General features: G+C 48.9%; 1 protein-coding gene across 6 annotated transcripts in view; it reads right to left on the minus strand.

The window, feature by feature from the left end:
• The window catches only part of LOC147629048 (tRNA/rRNA methyltransferase (SpoU) family protein), a 276,989-nt gene that overhangs the window by 172,322 nt on the left and 86,816 nt on the right, over positions 1 to 17,851 (minus strand). For 5 of the 6 annotated variants that reach the window (XR_015267878.1, XM_086812261.1, XM_086812260.1 and 2 more), the window contains 2 exons: positions 11,925 to 12,138; positions 11,490 to 11,780 (listed from right to left, as the gene is read on the minus strand). Coding sequence is in view for 5 of the 6 variants with exons in the window: in XM_086812261.1 (XP_086668387.1) it covers positions 11,490 to 11,780; positions 11,925 to 12,138 (505 nt within the window). In the remaining variant the exon portion in view is untranslated. The remainder of the gene's footprint in view (positions 1 to 11,489; positions 11,781 to 11,924; positions 12,139 to 17,851) is intronic. The other variant, XM_086812264.1, reaches the window with a different exon arrangement.

Raw genomic sequence — 17,851 nt, forward strand, 5'->3', positions numbered from 1 at the left:
GCAGAGATGGCTGCCCCCCCATTGGTAGTAGAGGCACTCACTCGATCAATCTCCTTTATACATAGCACTTGGGCTCTCGCTAGAGACAAATATGCTCGCTTAGCCCTGGAGTCTTCACGACAGTTGGCATCACAGGGAGACGGATCGTGTTGGTATGCACATATGACAGCTTGGGTCTAGCTGCATGGCTTTAGTATGGGCAGGCTACCTCCATTTCAGTACTCCCTGGATGCACCCTCCCTCTCTCTCACACGGGCAGAGATTACCACACTTATCAGGCAGGATTTGACTCAGCTAGACAATAGGAGGACATGGATACAGCCAACACACAAGCTTCGTACGAAGATGGCTTTCTATAGAGATCATCTTCTCCAGCTCACGGAGGATGGGTTTGTGATTAGACCCAGCTACATGGATACTCATCTTTCTCATGGGGTACAGTGTGCTATTGGTCAGATGCGCACATCCTCACACCAGCTAGAGATTGAGACTGGTAGATTCAGAGGAGTACCAGCTAAGGCCAGGAGTATAGCCGCACCAGAGGTACACTGATTGATCGGGCTATAGAGCTAGGGTGGTCCAGGGGCCCCAAGACGAGAGGCCCATCTCGACACCGGCGGAGACTACAAGAGAGGATCAGGACCATACTAGCACGGCATGGGAGACGTCCAATCAGAGTACTCATCATGGAGGACATTAAGGATATCCGCCATCGACCGATGAGAGACATCTTTGGATAGTGATGTATATGATGCTTACCTTTGTTGCTGGAGTTTTCCTTCCCAGATGTTATCCATTAGGAGCTCCTATTACCTTACTTTTCCTCATAATTGTTGTTTCAGTTTCAGTTAGTTGTTTAGTTGTTTTAGCTTTTCTTACACAGACATTGTATCAAATCCACCAATTGTTGTAACCTTTTTGGTCTCATAGGTCATTTTGGCCTTTTGAGGACGTTAATATACCATTTCTTGCTCATCTCTTCAACAGAGCTCTGTCAGAGGGGTTTCCGGCTGAGTGGACGATGCACACTATTGTGCCAATCCATAAAGCGGGAGATGTACTAGATCCCAGGAACTACAGGACCATCATGATTGGCCATATATTGGCCAAACTATACGGGGCAGTTTTGGAGGCAGAGCTGAGCACTCATGCAGAGGTTGGGGGATTGAGAGCAACAGGCCAGGCAGGCTTCCGTCGAGCCTTCTCGACCATCGACCACATTTTTACATTGAGGTGCCTGATTGATCAGGCCAAGGCACGGAGGCAACGGCTCTATTGTTGCTTTGTGGATTTCCACAAGGCATTTGATACTGTGCCCAGAGAGCACCTCTTTCGACAACTACAGACACTAGGCATACCTTCAGACATGATGTGGGGCATATACAGGCTATATGAGCAGGTCTTTGGGAGAGTCCAATGCCCAGGAGGCTTGTCCGACACAGTTGCTAGCACCATTGGTGTGAAGCAGGGGTGCCCGCTCTCCCCCACACTCTTTGGGCTCTATATTGATGAGGTGGTCGATTACATCACACAAGGAGGAGGCTCTGGGGTTGAGCTATCAGGTATTACTGTCCATGTTATGCTTTATGCTGATGACATCGTCTTGGTATCCGACACGCAGGTTGGGCTTCAAAGACACCTTGTGGCTCTTGATGACTTCTGCGCACAGCACGGGCTCACAGTGAACCTTGGGAAAACCAAGGTTATGATCTTCCACACTTCACCTGCAGTCAGGAGCCACACTACTCTCACATTAGCAGGAGCCACACTACTCTCACATGCAGTCAGGAGCCACACTACTCTCACATTAGCAGGAGGGCGGGTCGAGGTGGTGAGCTCTTATGTTTACCTTGGCATCACATTTACTAGCTGAGCTGGACGCTTCTCCATGGCTCTGACCCGGGGGTATGCAGCTCTTGCTGGCCTTGAGCGTCAGTGTCATCAGGCACATTTTCAAGAACCCTGCACGAAGGGGTGGCTCTTTGATACATTAGTGACACCAGCCTTGATGTATGCAGCAGCGGTTTGGGCACCAGGGCTTGCAGCCTCCACATGGGTACAGCTGGAGAGACCACAGATCTTGATGCTCTCGAGGATGATACGCAGCAAACCATCCGTCCCGCACGACATTGTTCGAGCTGAGTTTGCTGCACCACCTATGGTAGTGGAGGCATTGTTCCAGACGATCTCCTTTATATACAGGATGAGGGAGATGCCCACGGAGAGATTATCCCGCCGAGCTTTTGAGGCATCCAGACAGCTGGCCGAGGCTGGACACACTGGATCTTGGTATGCACAGATGCTACAGTGGTTCTCACATCATGGGATAGACATTGAGCGGTTGCCACCTTTTCAGTATGATCAGTCTGCTCCACGGGGTTACCTCTCTCTCAATGAGAGGAACAGAGTGATGAGACAGGACATATGGCAGCACTACATACAGGAGACATGGACAGCACCAGAGAGCCCACTACCACCGAAGATGCTGTATTACAGAGACCACTTTATGAGCATCTCAGGGGATAGGTTTATACATCGACCGCGGTACATGGATGTATACATGCCACACAGCTCTCGCGTTGCTATTGGACAGCTACGAGTCTCATCACATCAGCTAGAGATAGAGGCTGGGAGAGCGGCACGGGTTCCCAGAGCTAAGCGGATATGCAGATTGTGCCACGAGGAGGTGGAGACTGAGGATCATTTTGTATGTAGATGTAGAGCCCATCAGGGGGTCAGAGATAGATATGCACGATTGTTTGAGGAGCACTCTTCACTACATCAGTTGATGGAGGCCTCGCACCAGCGACAGCTTGGCAGACTACTACTAGAGCTTCATAGTTCTCGAGAGAGACTCCTCCTCCAGACACCCGCTCCCACTAGGGGTGGGAGACAGTGCCAGCTGATGTACCATGTGGGGTGACCGCTCATAGATTTCTTCCAGAGAGCTATGCCAGTGCCAGCTGATGTACCATGTGGGGTGACCGCACAGAGAGCAGAGGAATTGAGAGCCAGGAGGAGACCTAGACAGACTGGACATAGAGCACCCCGACTCCGTCACCGAGAGATAGCAGCTATCCGAATGAGACACCAGATGGAGACACAGGAGAGGCTAGCTCGCTTTCATTCAGACTCAGGGTACATGTTCATGCCATTCACACCTCAGCATCGGCGATGTATGATATCTTATATCCCTCTTATGGCACTGGATGGACATAGATCTGCATAGCATGCTTGTACTACCCCTTCAGCATATAGAGATGCATCTTGCCTTAGCACTCCATCCACATCCCCACCCCCCTTATATTGTTTGTATATGGGCTCCACCGATTCATGATGATTCACAGTTGTATCCAGACACATGCACACTTTTTCTTTTGTTTCTTTTCTTCCGATGACCGGAAGAACACAGTTGTATTATTTTTTTGTCTCATAGGCCAACTTTGGCCTCTCGTAGACGTTAATATATCTTTCTTTCTTTCTTTCTTTCTCTCTCTCTCTCTCTCTCTCTCTCATGTTTCTATCTTCTTAGTATTCCATGATGAGTTTCCATGGACAGTTTTGTATCACCCCAATGAGATAGCTATGTTTATGTTTTCTTTCTGTTTTATTTTCCATTCCATGATGAGATATGCCATGGACATTATTGTATCACTTTGGTCTCATAGGCCCGTGGGTCATAAGTAGACTCTCTCTCTCTCTCTCTCTCTCTCTCTCTCTCTCTCTCTGCTTTCCACACAAACATGGGGCCAGCACAGTGGATTATGTTTTAGCCTCGCCAGCCTTCATCCCGAGTATCTAGGATTTTTCAATTGGCCCCAGGCCCATCGGAGTTACGGTGGATCATGAACTTCTCTCCTTTATGGTAGATTTCCACTACAATACCCGCCAGGTTGGGCAGTCCTCGTATCACCCCAGATATACCTTCTGTAGAGAGACTGATGGAGTATACAATCTAGAGATCTACAACTTGTTGAGTGCAGAGGATCCACAGAGGCCATTAGCAGAGCTCACACAGATCCTGATAGAGGCTTTACATACAGCTGCAACGACGGCCTTCCCACACACGCAGCCCACAGTACGACCACGTCTTGGGAGTATGCCCCAAGACGTGTAGGGAGCTCAGAGCTCAGCTATAGAGAGAGGTGGCCACACGTGTTACTACATATAGACAGCCACGCATCATCTTCCGACGCCTCATTCGGCGGAAGAAGAGAGCATTCTTAGCTGGGCTGGAGAGAGACATGTATCGGTTGTTTTTGAGTCAGGATTCTGGGGTGGCCTGGAGATTGCTTAGAGAGCACCCCCCGCCTCTGGCCATTACCTCTCTAGATACATGGGGCGAGTATGCAGCCACCCTCTACACAATACCAAAGCGGCCACCACTACCGAACCCTCCAGAGCCCTATCCACCCACTTCTACCTTTTTAAAAGCAGAGATGGTGAGGAAGGCCATCGACAGATTGCATACAGGGAGGGCACAGGATCATGAGGGCATTGTAGCCGAGCATTTCATACATGCTAGAGATATGATTGCAGACTTGCTAGCTCTGATGTTTAAGACCCATGTGTGAGGGGTTTCCTAGGACTTGGAGTACTTCCACGATTGTGCCGGTACTCAAGTCTGGAGATCCGAGCTTGCCCACTAACTACAACACCATTATGATTGGTCACTCGCTGGCGGACCTTACTGTGAACCTTGGAAAGACCAAGGTCATGATCTTTAACACCTCCTCATAGTGGATAACTAGATCTGCAAGACAGTTTACATACAGTGGAGAGCCCGTGGAGTATGTTATCTCATATGTATACCTTGGGATCACTTTTGCTCGACCTCAGTTCTCGATGCGGAAGGCGGCCGAAGCTAGATTGATGAGGGGATATGCAGCCCTTGGCTCGCTAGAGAGGCAATGCTCACAGATACAATTTCAGGAGCCGAGGACGAATCTTTGGCTATTTGATACTCTAGTTACACCTGCACTACTATATGGTGCCCCCATCTGGGGTCCTAGCTTATACCACAGGAGGAGACAGAGGAGAGAGCCGGCCGAGACAGATACAAAGGAGGTATATGATGGGTGGAAGCCGATGGAGAGGCCCCTAGTGGCGATGCTCTCACGCATGATCAGGAGTAAACCATCAGTGCCACATGAGATTGTGCGGGAAGAGATAGGGGGCTGCACCGATAGTGACAGAGGCTCTATTCCAGACAGTGACATACTCGCATAGGCTATGAGAGCTTCCACTTGATAGATACCTCTGGCTAGCCCTGGAGTCCTCGAGACAGTTGACACTTGAGGGAGATACAGAGTGCTAGTATGCACAGGTAGGCACCTGGTTTGGCATGCACAGTATGCAGATGGAGGCACTCCCCCCCTTCCAGTACAGCATAGAGGCCCCGTCATTTGCTCTCAGCCGCACAAAGCGGAACAAGGTTATCAAGAAGGACATTGTCAGACTGGATACTCAAAGGACATGGAGTTCACCTAGTCATCCACTGGGGACGAAAATGGCCTTCTACTTTGGATGAGGACCTAACACCTGCACAGATAGCACACCAGAAGGAACACATGCCGCGTGTGCTTGAGGCAAGGAAAGAGGGGAAATGGGCGGTATACAGAGATGGCCGAGTCATCATTACGGAGAGAAGGCCCGCTTGATGGTGCGCGGCCTATGGGACCTTGCAATTCACGGTGTGGAATTGCAATGGAGCCCTTAGATCAGATGCAGGATACTTTCAGACACGGTGATATTTGCTATGTACACGGAGACCCATCAGTGCACAAACAAGAGGCTTCCTGACGTGCAGGGTTATAGATGGGAATCAGTGTTCCACCCTCAACCACGCAGAATGGAAGGTACCAGAGGATCTGGAGGAGTGGCAATACTTTTCAGGAGGGAGGAGCTTCGTGACAAAATACATGTGGTACATAGAGATGCGGATGCGAGGTACATGTGGGTCCGAATATGCAGAGGGGGGCTTTGTGAGCTATATGTGGTGGTATGCTACTTTCCCCCAGCCCACTCCAGGTTTGCTCCATCAAGAGAGTCGCCCTATATGCCAGTATATGATAATATCATGAGGTTTGCCAGCATGGGAGACATATTACTATTGGGAGACTTTAATGCATGTACAGGCACACAGTAGACAGATCTGTATGATACTCAAGAGGCTATGTACCGGGAGATCACGGAAAGGATGTAGGGTTGCAGAGATCACACAAGATGAGGGGGAGATTACAGATTATGGCATGCATTTTCTCACACTCGGGAGTGCACATGGGTTGGTCATATACAATGGCCTATCAAGATGGCAAGGATCAAATGCTCTCACACACTGGAACTATAAAGGGGGAGCGAGCATAGTGGACTACTTGATGGGATCTCCTTCATTGATACCTGATGTGCGGGGTTTCACAATTTCCATTCGGCCCATTGGCATAGCACCCAATCATGCATACCTGAGTGTCACACTAGTACGTAGATCCCCAAGAGATGGGCCAGCCACTCATCTACCTAGGTACCGGAGATATCAGTTTACACGTGAGCCAGTTGGCGTTTACCGAGATGCAGTATCTGATGGCTTGTTTGCTTTAGACCCACATAGCCCTCTGGACGAGATCACGAGAGGATTGGCAGGTGTACTACATGCATCCCCCTCATATGTGTTTCCCTGCACTATGATCCCTTCCACCTCACAGAACAGTTGGTATGATGAGGAGTGTCGTGAGACACGAGCACAGCTACAGCGTGAGATTGCCATAGGGACTCACACGCATAGACAGGCCAGGATGATCTTTTGCCGCCTTGTGCGGAGGAAGAAACGAGCCTACCTGGCTAAGCTAGAGGAGATCTACCAACTCTTCTTGGGGAAGGACAGCAAGAGGGCATGGAAGATGTTTCAGGAGAGACAGCCTGGTACTCCGATTACTGCACCTGAGGCATGGCATACTTATGCCAGAGAGCTATATGATGCACCAAGACAGCCCCCCACCCCCCCTCCACTAGGAGATAGACCGGCTAGCAGACCTTTTTTACTATGCGGATGGTGCTAGATGCAATAGACACGTTACTAAGGGAAAGGCACAGGATCATGATGAGCCTAGTTGGAGAGCATTTCTTATATGCACGCAACACTTTGGCTCCGCTCATCGTACATGTGTTTAATCATGCCATTTGTGAGGGTTTCCCGACAAGCTGGACAGAGCATATCATTGTACCACTCTTTAAGAGTGGGGACCCCATGGTACCAAGCAATTACAGGACGATCTTGATTGGTCATTACTTGGCCAAACTATATGGCTCTATATTGGAGTCGAAGTTGAGCCGCTGGGCAGAGAGGCATGGTCATCGAGCACATGGACAGGCCGGCTTCAGGAGAGGATTTACTACCTTGGATCACATACTGACACTTCGGGCACTTATTGAAGAGGGCAAGGCATAGAAGAGAAGGATATACTGCTGCTTTGTGAGACTTCCGCAAAGCCTTCGATACCGTACCACATGCTAGGCTTATGCACAGATTGCATGACATTGCGGTACCCGAGGATATACAGTGGGGGGTATATGCTTTGTATGAGTCTGTGACAGGTAGAGTCCGAGCTCCAGGCGGACTTTCCGATATGGTGACCAGCACGATATGGGTGAAGCAATGATGCCCGCTATCGCCCACCCTCTTTGGACTGTACATTGATGTGGTCTCCGATTATGTAGTCAGATTGGGAGGCCCAGGGGCATGCCTGGCAGGGATGTTGATACCCATCTTGTTGTATGCTGATGATATTGTTCTAATCTCAGACTCTCCAGAGGGATCACAGAGACACCTGGATGCATTACAGGCTTTCTGTGTGGATAGAGATCTAACAGTGAACCTTGGGAAAACCAAGGTTATGGTGTTTAACACCACACAGACATGGGTGACGAGATCAGAGCCTCAGTTCACTTTCTGAGGGGAGCCGGTTGAGTACGTCAGGTCATATGTCTACTTGGGAGTTACTTTCACAAGACCGTGTTTCTCCCTGAAGGAGGCAACGGCAGCTAGATTAACTCGAGGGCATACAGCCTTGGGGGCACTTGAGAGGCAGTGTGCACACATAGTGTTTCAGGAGCCGCGCACCAAATTGTGGCTATTTGATACGCTTGTCACACTGACCCTCCTGTACAGAGCTCCAATTTGGGAGCCCAACATACATCACAAATCTCAGAGAGGACGGATGAGGGATGAAGGCAAATGGAGAGACCACTGATTATGATGATTGCCTGCATGATTCGGAGCAAATCATCAGTACCACATGAGATTGTTCCAGCTGAGCTGGGTGCCGCACCAATAGTGACCGAGGCCCTATTCCAAGTAGTTACCTTTTTACAACGGGTATGGGAGCTCCCTCAACACAGGTACTCCCGATTGGCATTGACCTCATCCATACAGTTGGCAGAGGATGGAGATACTCATTGCTGGTACGCTCAGATGAGATCATGGTTTGCGGATAGAGGCACTACCACCCATTCAGTACAATCTGGATTGTCCATTTTTTAATCTCACCCGCTCAGAGCAAAACCGCATGATCAGGATGGATATCATCAGAGTGGACACAGAGAGGACATGGACTAGTCCCCTTGAGCCCTTAGGCACGAAAATGACTCATTACAAGAGCCATTTTCTCCACCTCTCACACCAGATGATTCTATCACCCGCCCGGCGTACATGGATGTACACCTATCACATGGGATACGTTGTGCCATTGGACAGATCCGAACCTCATCACACCAGCTGCTGCAGATTGAGACGGCGATATGTGCATCAGGTCTTGGATGACGGCATTTGTCAGTTATGCTACCGGGAGGCAGAGACAGAGGAGCACCACATTTGCCGATGTACAGTCTATTATGAGATCCGAGGGAGATATCACTGTCTCTTCCGAGAGGGTTTTGGGCCGTTACGCAAGGTCATGGAGTTTGAGGATCAGAGATGCCTGGGATTGTTCCTACTTGAGCTCAGGAGACTTAGAGAGACCCTCTTGGCAGACAGGAGACCGAGCCATGGTGTACCTAGATAGAGGACCCTGACAGATTTCTTCGGCACCGGCACCGGCACCGGCACTAGCACCAGCAACCCAGCCCACACACCTCATGATACCTCCTCCATTGGGCCATCAGGGCACCGACCACGCTCCCAGGGAGTCATCACTGATAGACTCCATCTTATGTCGTGCTCGTCGCCCACCAAGATCCCGACCACGGCATCCTCACAATCGTGCCAGATCAGAGCCATTATTGCTCGGCATCGGAGGCGCCTACCTCGCTTCTACAACCTCTCCATTCTAGACAGCCCCATGGATATTTGATCTAAGGAGAGGGCAACACTTCAACTGATCAGCACACATGGATCTACCTAATATACATTTTCCAGTATTTATTACTCAGTATCATCTCGGAGTTTTACAATTCTGTTCTTATAACTCTAAGACAATCAGTTTATTGTACTTTTTAGTCTCATTTAGTTGTTCTCTTTGATGAGACACCAACTTCAGATGTACTCTCAGTTTTGGTCTCATAGGCAGGAGACAGAGGATCATGGTATGCACAGGTCCCACATTGGTTCTCACAGCATGGCCTAGACATGGATCATCTACCACCATTCCAGTATGACAAGGATGCACCACATATCCGTCTCTCTCATAGTGAGAGGAACAGAGTATTGAGACAGGACCTATGGCGGCTCTATACACGAGAGACATGGATATCGCCTACACAGCCTCTTCCACCGAAGATGCTATACTACAGAGATCACTTCATGAGTATCACTGATGATGGATTTATAGAGAGGCCTAGATACATGGAGGGCTTTTTACCACACGGCTCCCGAATGGCTATTGGTCAGCTTAGAGTTTCATCACATGGATTGCAGATTGAGACTCGCAGTGCAGCACGGATCCCCCGAGAGGAGAGGGTATGCAGATTGTGCTGACAGGAGGTGGAGAGTGAGGAGCATTATGTATGCAGATGCAGAGCATATACAGCCATCAGAGAGAGATATCCCATTTTATTCAGAGAGCCACATTCCCTACGCCAGATCTTTGGGGCACCAGACCAACGCATACTGGGGAGATTCATTCTAGACATACAACGTCACAGAGAGACATCATTACAGGCTCAGAGAGCTCCAGGGGGGGACGACAGACAGATTACTACATTTTTTCAGAGATCCATCCCACTCCCAGCCCCTACACGGCAGGGAATTACTCTCCAGAGAGCGGAGACACTCAGAGCCCGCAGGAGACAGAGGACACCTGGCTTTCGGACACCACGCCTATATGAGAGAGAGATGACAGAGATCAGAGCTCAGTTTCACAGAGGGTGCGGAGCGACTAGCTCACTTCAGAGCACACCCAGGCATGTTCTTCAGGGAGCTGTGGACACCCCCTTTATTGATGTATACCATTTTATACCCCCAGTATGGTACAGGATGGAGCTAGCTAGGTTGCATATCATGATTGTATACTCCATGCATATAGCTTTGCATTCTCCTAGTAGTAGAGCTCCATCCCCTCCCCCACTCATTGTACTTATTGCACACCCAGATTCAGCTTTTTAGTTGAGTACTTTTTCATTTCGTTGGGATGACAAGGATACCCCATGCAGGTACACCGATTTGTGTCATAGGCCGAGTTCGGTCTTTTGGAAGACGTTAATAAATCTTTCTTTCTTTCTTCTTTCTCTCTCTCTCTCATTCTCATGACCCTCTTTCTACGCTGAGATTAGTTCTGGCTGAAGACGGATCACAGGATAATCATCTGCTCTCTGGATGTATACCCAAATTGGTGTCTTTTCCATTAATTCATTTCCTTTTCAGTTCTTCCATGGCTCTCACAGTCTTCAGTTCACATATAGAACATATGTAACACTTTTTGGTATCATAGACGCCATTGGGTCTTTAGTAGACATTGATAGAACCTTTTTTTCTTTCTTTCTCTCTCTCTCTGCACTATTGGGATCATTTGGCATTATCAAATTCTGGACTGGCTCTGGCAGCAGGGACTATCTTTCGAGGAATTGGTTTATTCTTAATTTTGTTACGTTGCGCTATACTTAATACAAGGTTCCTTTTGGGGAGAGAAACAACCTCCTTTTTTGAGGGGAAACATCCCAATCCAATCCTTTCCACCATAAATAAGAAAGATCTAGAGTCTACAGCAGTTATAAAACGGATCTGTTGGTTCTTTCTCTTTATGATGAAAGCATACCATCAGCTACAAAGCCTTCACTTACATACGTGCAGGACCACCAGTAACTGTCTCAATAAATTCTACTGTAGAAAGACACAACAAGGAAACTACGCCACAGGTGACTGATACCACAGTAATTTACACTATGATGTGGTAAAACCATCTTAGTTGGTGCATGTGATTTTTCAGTCACATGCTTGGCTGTTAATTAGTGCTCTAAAATTGGAATAGACCAACTTATCACCATATAAGGATATTCCATACCTGATGATTCCAAGCTGCGTCAACAAGGTGTGTCCCATACTCTTCTAGCATATCATACAATAGGACAAAAGCCTTCCAGAGCTCCATCTCACGATCCCATAAACCTAAGGATCTTGCCTCCATGTCTGCATATCTTTCTCGCTTCGTCAAGGAACTCATCGAGGGATTACTCTGCAGTCCTTTCCAATCTGTCAACTCCTGACTCGCGCTATTTTTACAAGCCAATCCTGCTTTCAGCACTTCTCTGAGAATGTGCATTGCTCGCTTTCTTGTGAGTGGATCATCATCCACCTAACACAGCACAACCGAAACCACTTAAAACATGTGAAATTTGCCCATTTCATAGATAGAACAAATCACTCCCATTGATGTGCAAGCTCTCTCATGGTTTGATTCTTAAATGTGACATGAGAACAAAAAGCTTCAAAGAATTACCAGTCCAGACTTCAAAACATCCCAAAACTCTATCTCACGGCAGATATCAAAACCTTGCATTCGATTCTCAACATAATAATCTTCTTTAATAATATAGGAAAAAAGAAGAAACTCTGCAGATAAATCAAGGGCCAAAAAGGCATCCTGCTTCTGCAAAGAGCCCTGGGAAAAGAGAGACTTCAAGTTCTCCCAAAGATCCCTCTGCAAAGGTTCCCTGATAGCATAATATGTGATCAGAATTAGTCATCAATCAGCTCATTGAAAATCCATATACGTGTATATAGCTATATACAGACACACATATATGTCTGTGTGTGTACACACACACACACACACACACACACACACACACACACACACGTATATAAATGTACATATATGTACATATATATAAGTACAAATATGTACATACATATATATGTATCTACATTTCTCCCTCTCTCTCTCTCCCGCTGCCTGCCTGCGCCCCCCCCTTTGCTGCCTGCCCCCCCCCCTCGCTGCCTGCCCCCGCTGCCTGCCCTTCGCCCCCCCCTTCGCTGCCTGTCCCCTCTTCGCTCTCTCTCCCGCTGCCTGCCTGCGCCCCCCCCTTCGCTGCCTGTCCCCGCTGCCTGCCCTTCGCCCCCCCCCTTCGCTGCCTGTCTACCTATGCCCCCCTTTGCCCCCCCCCCACTTCGCTCTCTCCCCCGCTGCCTGCCTGCCTACACCCCCCCCCCCCACTCTTCGCTCTCTCTCCCGCTGCCTGCCTCCGCCTCCTCGTCCTCGCGTCTCCCACCCACCCTTCCTCAGGCCCCCAAGGCAGCAACATAACTCTCTCTCTCTCTGCTGAATCTCCTCTCTTTCCCTTTCCCCTACATGACTTGAAAACCCCCCCCTCCCTGTTGCTGCTGTTTCGCGCTGGTGTCATGGATTAATTTTCAGTCCATTGGCTGTGGGAAGTTCTACAAAAAGTCATGGCCAAGACCGGGTTTAAAGAGGAGCTCGTGAAGGTGGAGGACAAGCTCGGCACAATTATCAAAGAAAACAAGAAGATGGTCGACTCTTCTGTTGCCGCAATCATAAACCGCCTCTCCAAACTCGAGAAGGGATTTGACAAAATCCAAGAGCTCGAAGAGAGATCTTCCAAGCAAGAGGCTGAGATTTCAGCCTTAAAGGAGGAACTATTGGAGGCCAAATTGCATGCTAAAAGTCAAGCGGCTGAAATCTCAGCCCTCAAAAAGGAGTTGGAAGCCACTTCAAAAAGCAAGCTTGAGGATGGAAAATTTCAGCCTTCCTTTATTGAAGAGCTGAATACCATCAAGGAACAAATGAGGATCATTCGAGAGGAGGAGCAGCAACATAAAGAGAGGACATCTTCATGGGTGGAGGTGATCACAAAGACACAAAAGAAGATGGAAGAGGCGGAGAAATGGATCGAGGTCGCCAAGAAAGGGAAAGGTAAAGAATCGCCACCCATCCCCACTCCCACCATCATCAACATGACCCTTGAAGAGGAGCAAAGGAGGAAGACCCGGGCCTTACATGTACGAGTGTCCGGTCTAAAAGACCGTGATGATGCGGAAGGGGAAACCAAGGAGCTCTTCTCTATGATGGGCATTGAAGCCACGCACACAAAGGCATGGAGAGTGGGAAAGAAGAGAGAAGGTAGTGGCGAATCTTCTAAGGAGAGAGCACTTATCATTCGTTTTCCCTCCATGGAAGCGAAGAAGGACTTCTTGAAGAGACGTCCTACACTCAAGAAGACGGGAATATTTCTTGGAGATGACCTCACACTCTCGCAGCTTGCCCACATGAAAGAAGTTATGCCCGAGATAAGGGCAGCCCGAGAGAAAGGGAAAGTGGCCTTCTATAGAGATGGTAGAGTGGTGATTATGGAGAGGCGCTCTTCATGACGGCACGAGACCTATGGGACTACACTCAATGTTGCTACTTGGAATTGTAATGGATCTCTACACCTTGATGTAGGGGCTTTTGAGGATAGTTTCACTGGGAGGGACATCATCTTCTACTGTGAGACGCATCAGGCTCCTGGACAGTCCATGCCACATGTTAGTAGATACCGATGGGAGACAGCTTGTAGACAAGAGACTCGTTCAGAGCATAGAGGACGGGGCTCAGGAGGAGTGGCAGTATTGTTTAGAGAGGAGCTACAGCCACTGATACATATAGTCCGCAGAGATGAGCAGGCTAGGTACATGTGGGTTAGACTGAAGGCAGAGACGGGCAGATATCTCTACATTGCTAAATGCTATTTTGCTCCTAGTACATCAGTGTATGCATCACCTAGCGGGCAGCCTCCCTTTTCTATTTTGGATGATGACATTTGGGAGTTCTCCAGGGATGGTGACATCATTCTCCTGGGGGACTTCAATGCCAGGACCACCCATAACCAGACAGTATTTTATGATACCTCAGAGGAGATGTTGAGGGAGCTTCACGTCAAGGATATGGGCCTATCTAGAATCTCACAGAATGAGGAACATACAGTGTATGGGCGGTATTTGATAGACATGGGGACTGCACATGGATTGGCCTCCCTGAATGGCCTACAGAGATTCCCGACATCGGGCGGTTTCACTAGCTTTCCACATCGGCATGGTGCTAGTACAGTGGACTATGTTATGGCTCAGCCCAGTCTCATTCCCTCTTTTCAAGATTTTATGGTAGGCACTAGGCCAGTTGGAATAGCAGTGGATCATGCTATCTTGTCCTTCACTCTCACATTTCAGTTCAGCACCGCTCCATTGGGACACGTCTCCACACACACTCGTTATACCTTTACAAGGGAGACTGACACCGTGTACACAGATGAGATATAAAGACGCTTATGTGCCGAGGAGCCGGGACGACAATTAGATGAGCTCACTCAGATATTGATAGAGACGCTTCATGCTGCATCATCAGAGGCATATCCCCATAGTCAGCCTACACGGAGACGATTTGGGAACATGGCCCAGAACAGTTGGTATCATGAGGAGTGTAGAGAGATGAGGATCAGATTACAGAGAGGGGTGCTCATGGGTGTTACCACTCACAGACACTCACGGATTACCTTCCGGCGCCTAGTGCGACGGAAGAAGAGGGCTTATCTTGCTCAGTTAGAGAGGGATTTGTATCAGTTATTTATGAGTCAGGACTAAGGCGAGGCATGAGACTATTCCATGAGCATTCACCATCACCAGCCATTACCTCCACAGAGATTTGGGGTGAGTATGCAGCATCCCTGTACACAGCACCAGGACAGCCGCCCCTGCTTGACCCATCGGAGCCATGCCCAGAGACATGTGCTTTCTTTACTGCTGAGATGGTAAGGAAAGCTATTGACAGTGAAACCGGCCTCTGATAGAAAACCAGAGTGCGGTAGAAGCAATCACCCGTCCACTTGTAGTCTAGATGAGAAACAAAACACAGATTGGAGCTAGAGTGCCCAAATCTGAAAACACAGCGACACCTGTTGGCCCCAAAGCTTGGCGCCCCTTGCGGTATTTCTTTATTCAATTATAATAAAATGAATGGCTGAGTACAACACAAAGACCAGCCAAGAGTTTACACCTGTAAGTCCAATCTGACGGCCCACAAATCCTTCTCAGCACAGAGGATCTATGCACACAGATCTGTGTCTTCAAACAACACACTGTGCCTCCCTCTGATCAGCCAAGATCACTAAGCAGGCCAGCCATGGGCATACATCTGGCATAACTCAAGTGCATGATACATCTTCTCAGCTCAAACATACATGTGCTGTCCAGTCTCTGTCTCAACCCTTGTCAATCTGCCATACCCCTCCTCTCACAAGGGGCCATATAACACATATCTGCAACAGACATCAAGCAGTAGAAAGAGAGATAGATGAACAGAAACAGAGCTTACCAAGTTCAGCTCGTGAAACAACACTGGAGGAAGCAACAGCACCAATCTGTACTTGCAGGCACTTGTATCCACAACCCTGCTTCACACGTGTGCTTGTACTTGCCTGTATCCTCCTCCTGATGTTCACTCTTATGCTGTCCTTGAAAAATACAGATCTGAAAATCAGCACAGTACCCGTCTGTACCGCCTCGGGATACGTGCCAGGAGTTGTACTTGCACAAACAGCCTGCTGTCCACTCCTGTACCAACCTGAATCAGAGTATTCAGGTCTGTCCAGCCACCTGACAAGCGCCGCCTGCAGCTACTGAACTCTGAAAAGCTTGCGTCAGCCCTGTCCGTACACTGTACGGCTGTCGTACAGGGCTGTACGGCCTCCAGTATGATGGGTGAGGGCCGACGAAGCGGTCCCTAAGTGAAGTGCCAGGACACCTAAGGAGGAACCTGCTGCCCTCTGTTGACCAGTCGCCTGTTGTAGCAGCTTCTGTTCCCCAGCTCGTCGCCGCCTGCAGCAACAGTGCAGCAGTTGTACAGAGGTGTACGGCTGTTGTACAGCCTTCTTCAACACTCAGTTTACAGAAAAGCAGCAGCAAGAACACATGTACAGCAGCCGCCTGCAACTTCCTTGTGCTTTTCCACACTTCTCTTCATGCGCTAGAGAAACTCTCCACTTTTGCTACACGACTCCCCAAAAAGGGAAGAGAGAGAGAGAGGAAAGAGAAACACTCCTCCCCCAAAGTAATCCCTAGGGCCCCAAACTTTAATAAGTTCCTAGGGCCACTAAGGCCTAGGGGCAAACTTTATTAAACATTAAAGTTTAATGTTTTTAGTTCCCCCCTTCACACCTAGGGATGTCCACACATCTTAAACTCTGTCCGGGCACTCCCCATGTGAATCATAAAATATTCTGACTCTGCAACCACCATGCCCACACTTGTACTGTTCCATTTTCACAGGGCCATGACAGACAGGATGAGGACTGGGAGAGCATATGATCTTGATGGTTTGGTAGCAGAGCACTTTATTCATGCCCCCCCCATTGGTAGTAGAGGCACTCACTCGATCAGTCTCCTTTATACATAGCACTTGGGCTCTCCCTAGAGACAGATATGCTCGCTTAGCCCTGGAGTCTTCACGACAGTTGGCATCACAGGGAGACGGATCATGTTGGTATGCACAGATGACAGCTTGGTTCCAGCTGCATGGCTTTAGTATGGACAGGCTACCTCCATTTCAGTACTCCTTGGATGCACCCTCCCTCTCTCTCACACGGGCAGAGATTACCAGACTTATCAGGCAAGACTTGATTCAGCTGGACACTAGGAGGACATGGATACAGCCGACACACGAGCTTGGTACGAAGATGGCTTTCTATTTCTCCAGCTCACGCAGGATGGGTTTGTGATTAGACCCAGCTACATGGATACTCATCTTTCTCATGGGGTACGGTGTGCTATTGGTCAGATGCGCACATCCTCACACCAGCTAGAGATTGAGACTCGCAGATTCAGAGGAGTACCAGCTGAGGCCAGGATTTGTCAGCTGTGCCAGATGGAGCCAGAGACAGAGTTACATTACATATGTCACTGTCCAATATATTATGAGATACGAGGCCCTTTTCACTGCCTGTTTAGAGAGGGTTTCGGACCACTTGCTAGAGTCATGAGATACCAGGATCAGAGATGCCTCGGATTATACTTGCTGGAGCTTCGTAGACATAGAGAGGGTCTCTTGAGAGGGAGGGGATCAGAGAGCGAGAGACACCTACAGAGCCAGATTACAGACTTCTTTCGACCAGAGATTGAGCAGTCAGGCCAGCAGGCATTGCAGATAGCCCCAGAGTATAGCCGCACCAGAGGTACACTGATTGATCGGGCTATAGAGCTGGGGCGGTCCAGGCGCCCCAAGATGAGAGGCCCATCTCAACATCGACGGAGACTACAACAGAGGATCAGGACCATGCTAGCACGGCATGGGAGATGTCCAGTCAAAGTACTCACCATGGAGGACATTGAGGATATCCGCCATCGACCGATGAGCGACATCTTTGGATAATGATGTGT

Source organism: Cibotium barometz, chromosome 18, assembly GCF_041138505.1.
Source record: "Cibotium barometz isolate CiBa-2024 chromosome 18, ASM4113850v1, whole genome shotgun sequence".
Taxonomy (NCBI): Eukaryota; Viridiplantae; Streptophyta; class Polypodiopsida; order Cyatheales; family Cibotiaceae; genus Cibotium; species Cibotium barometz.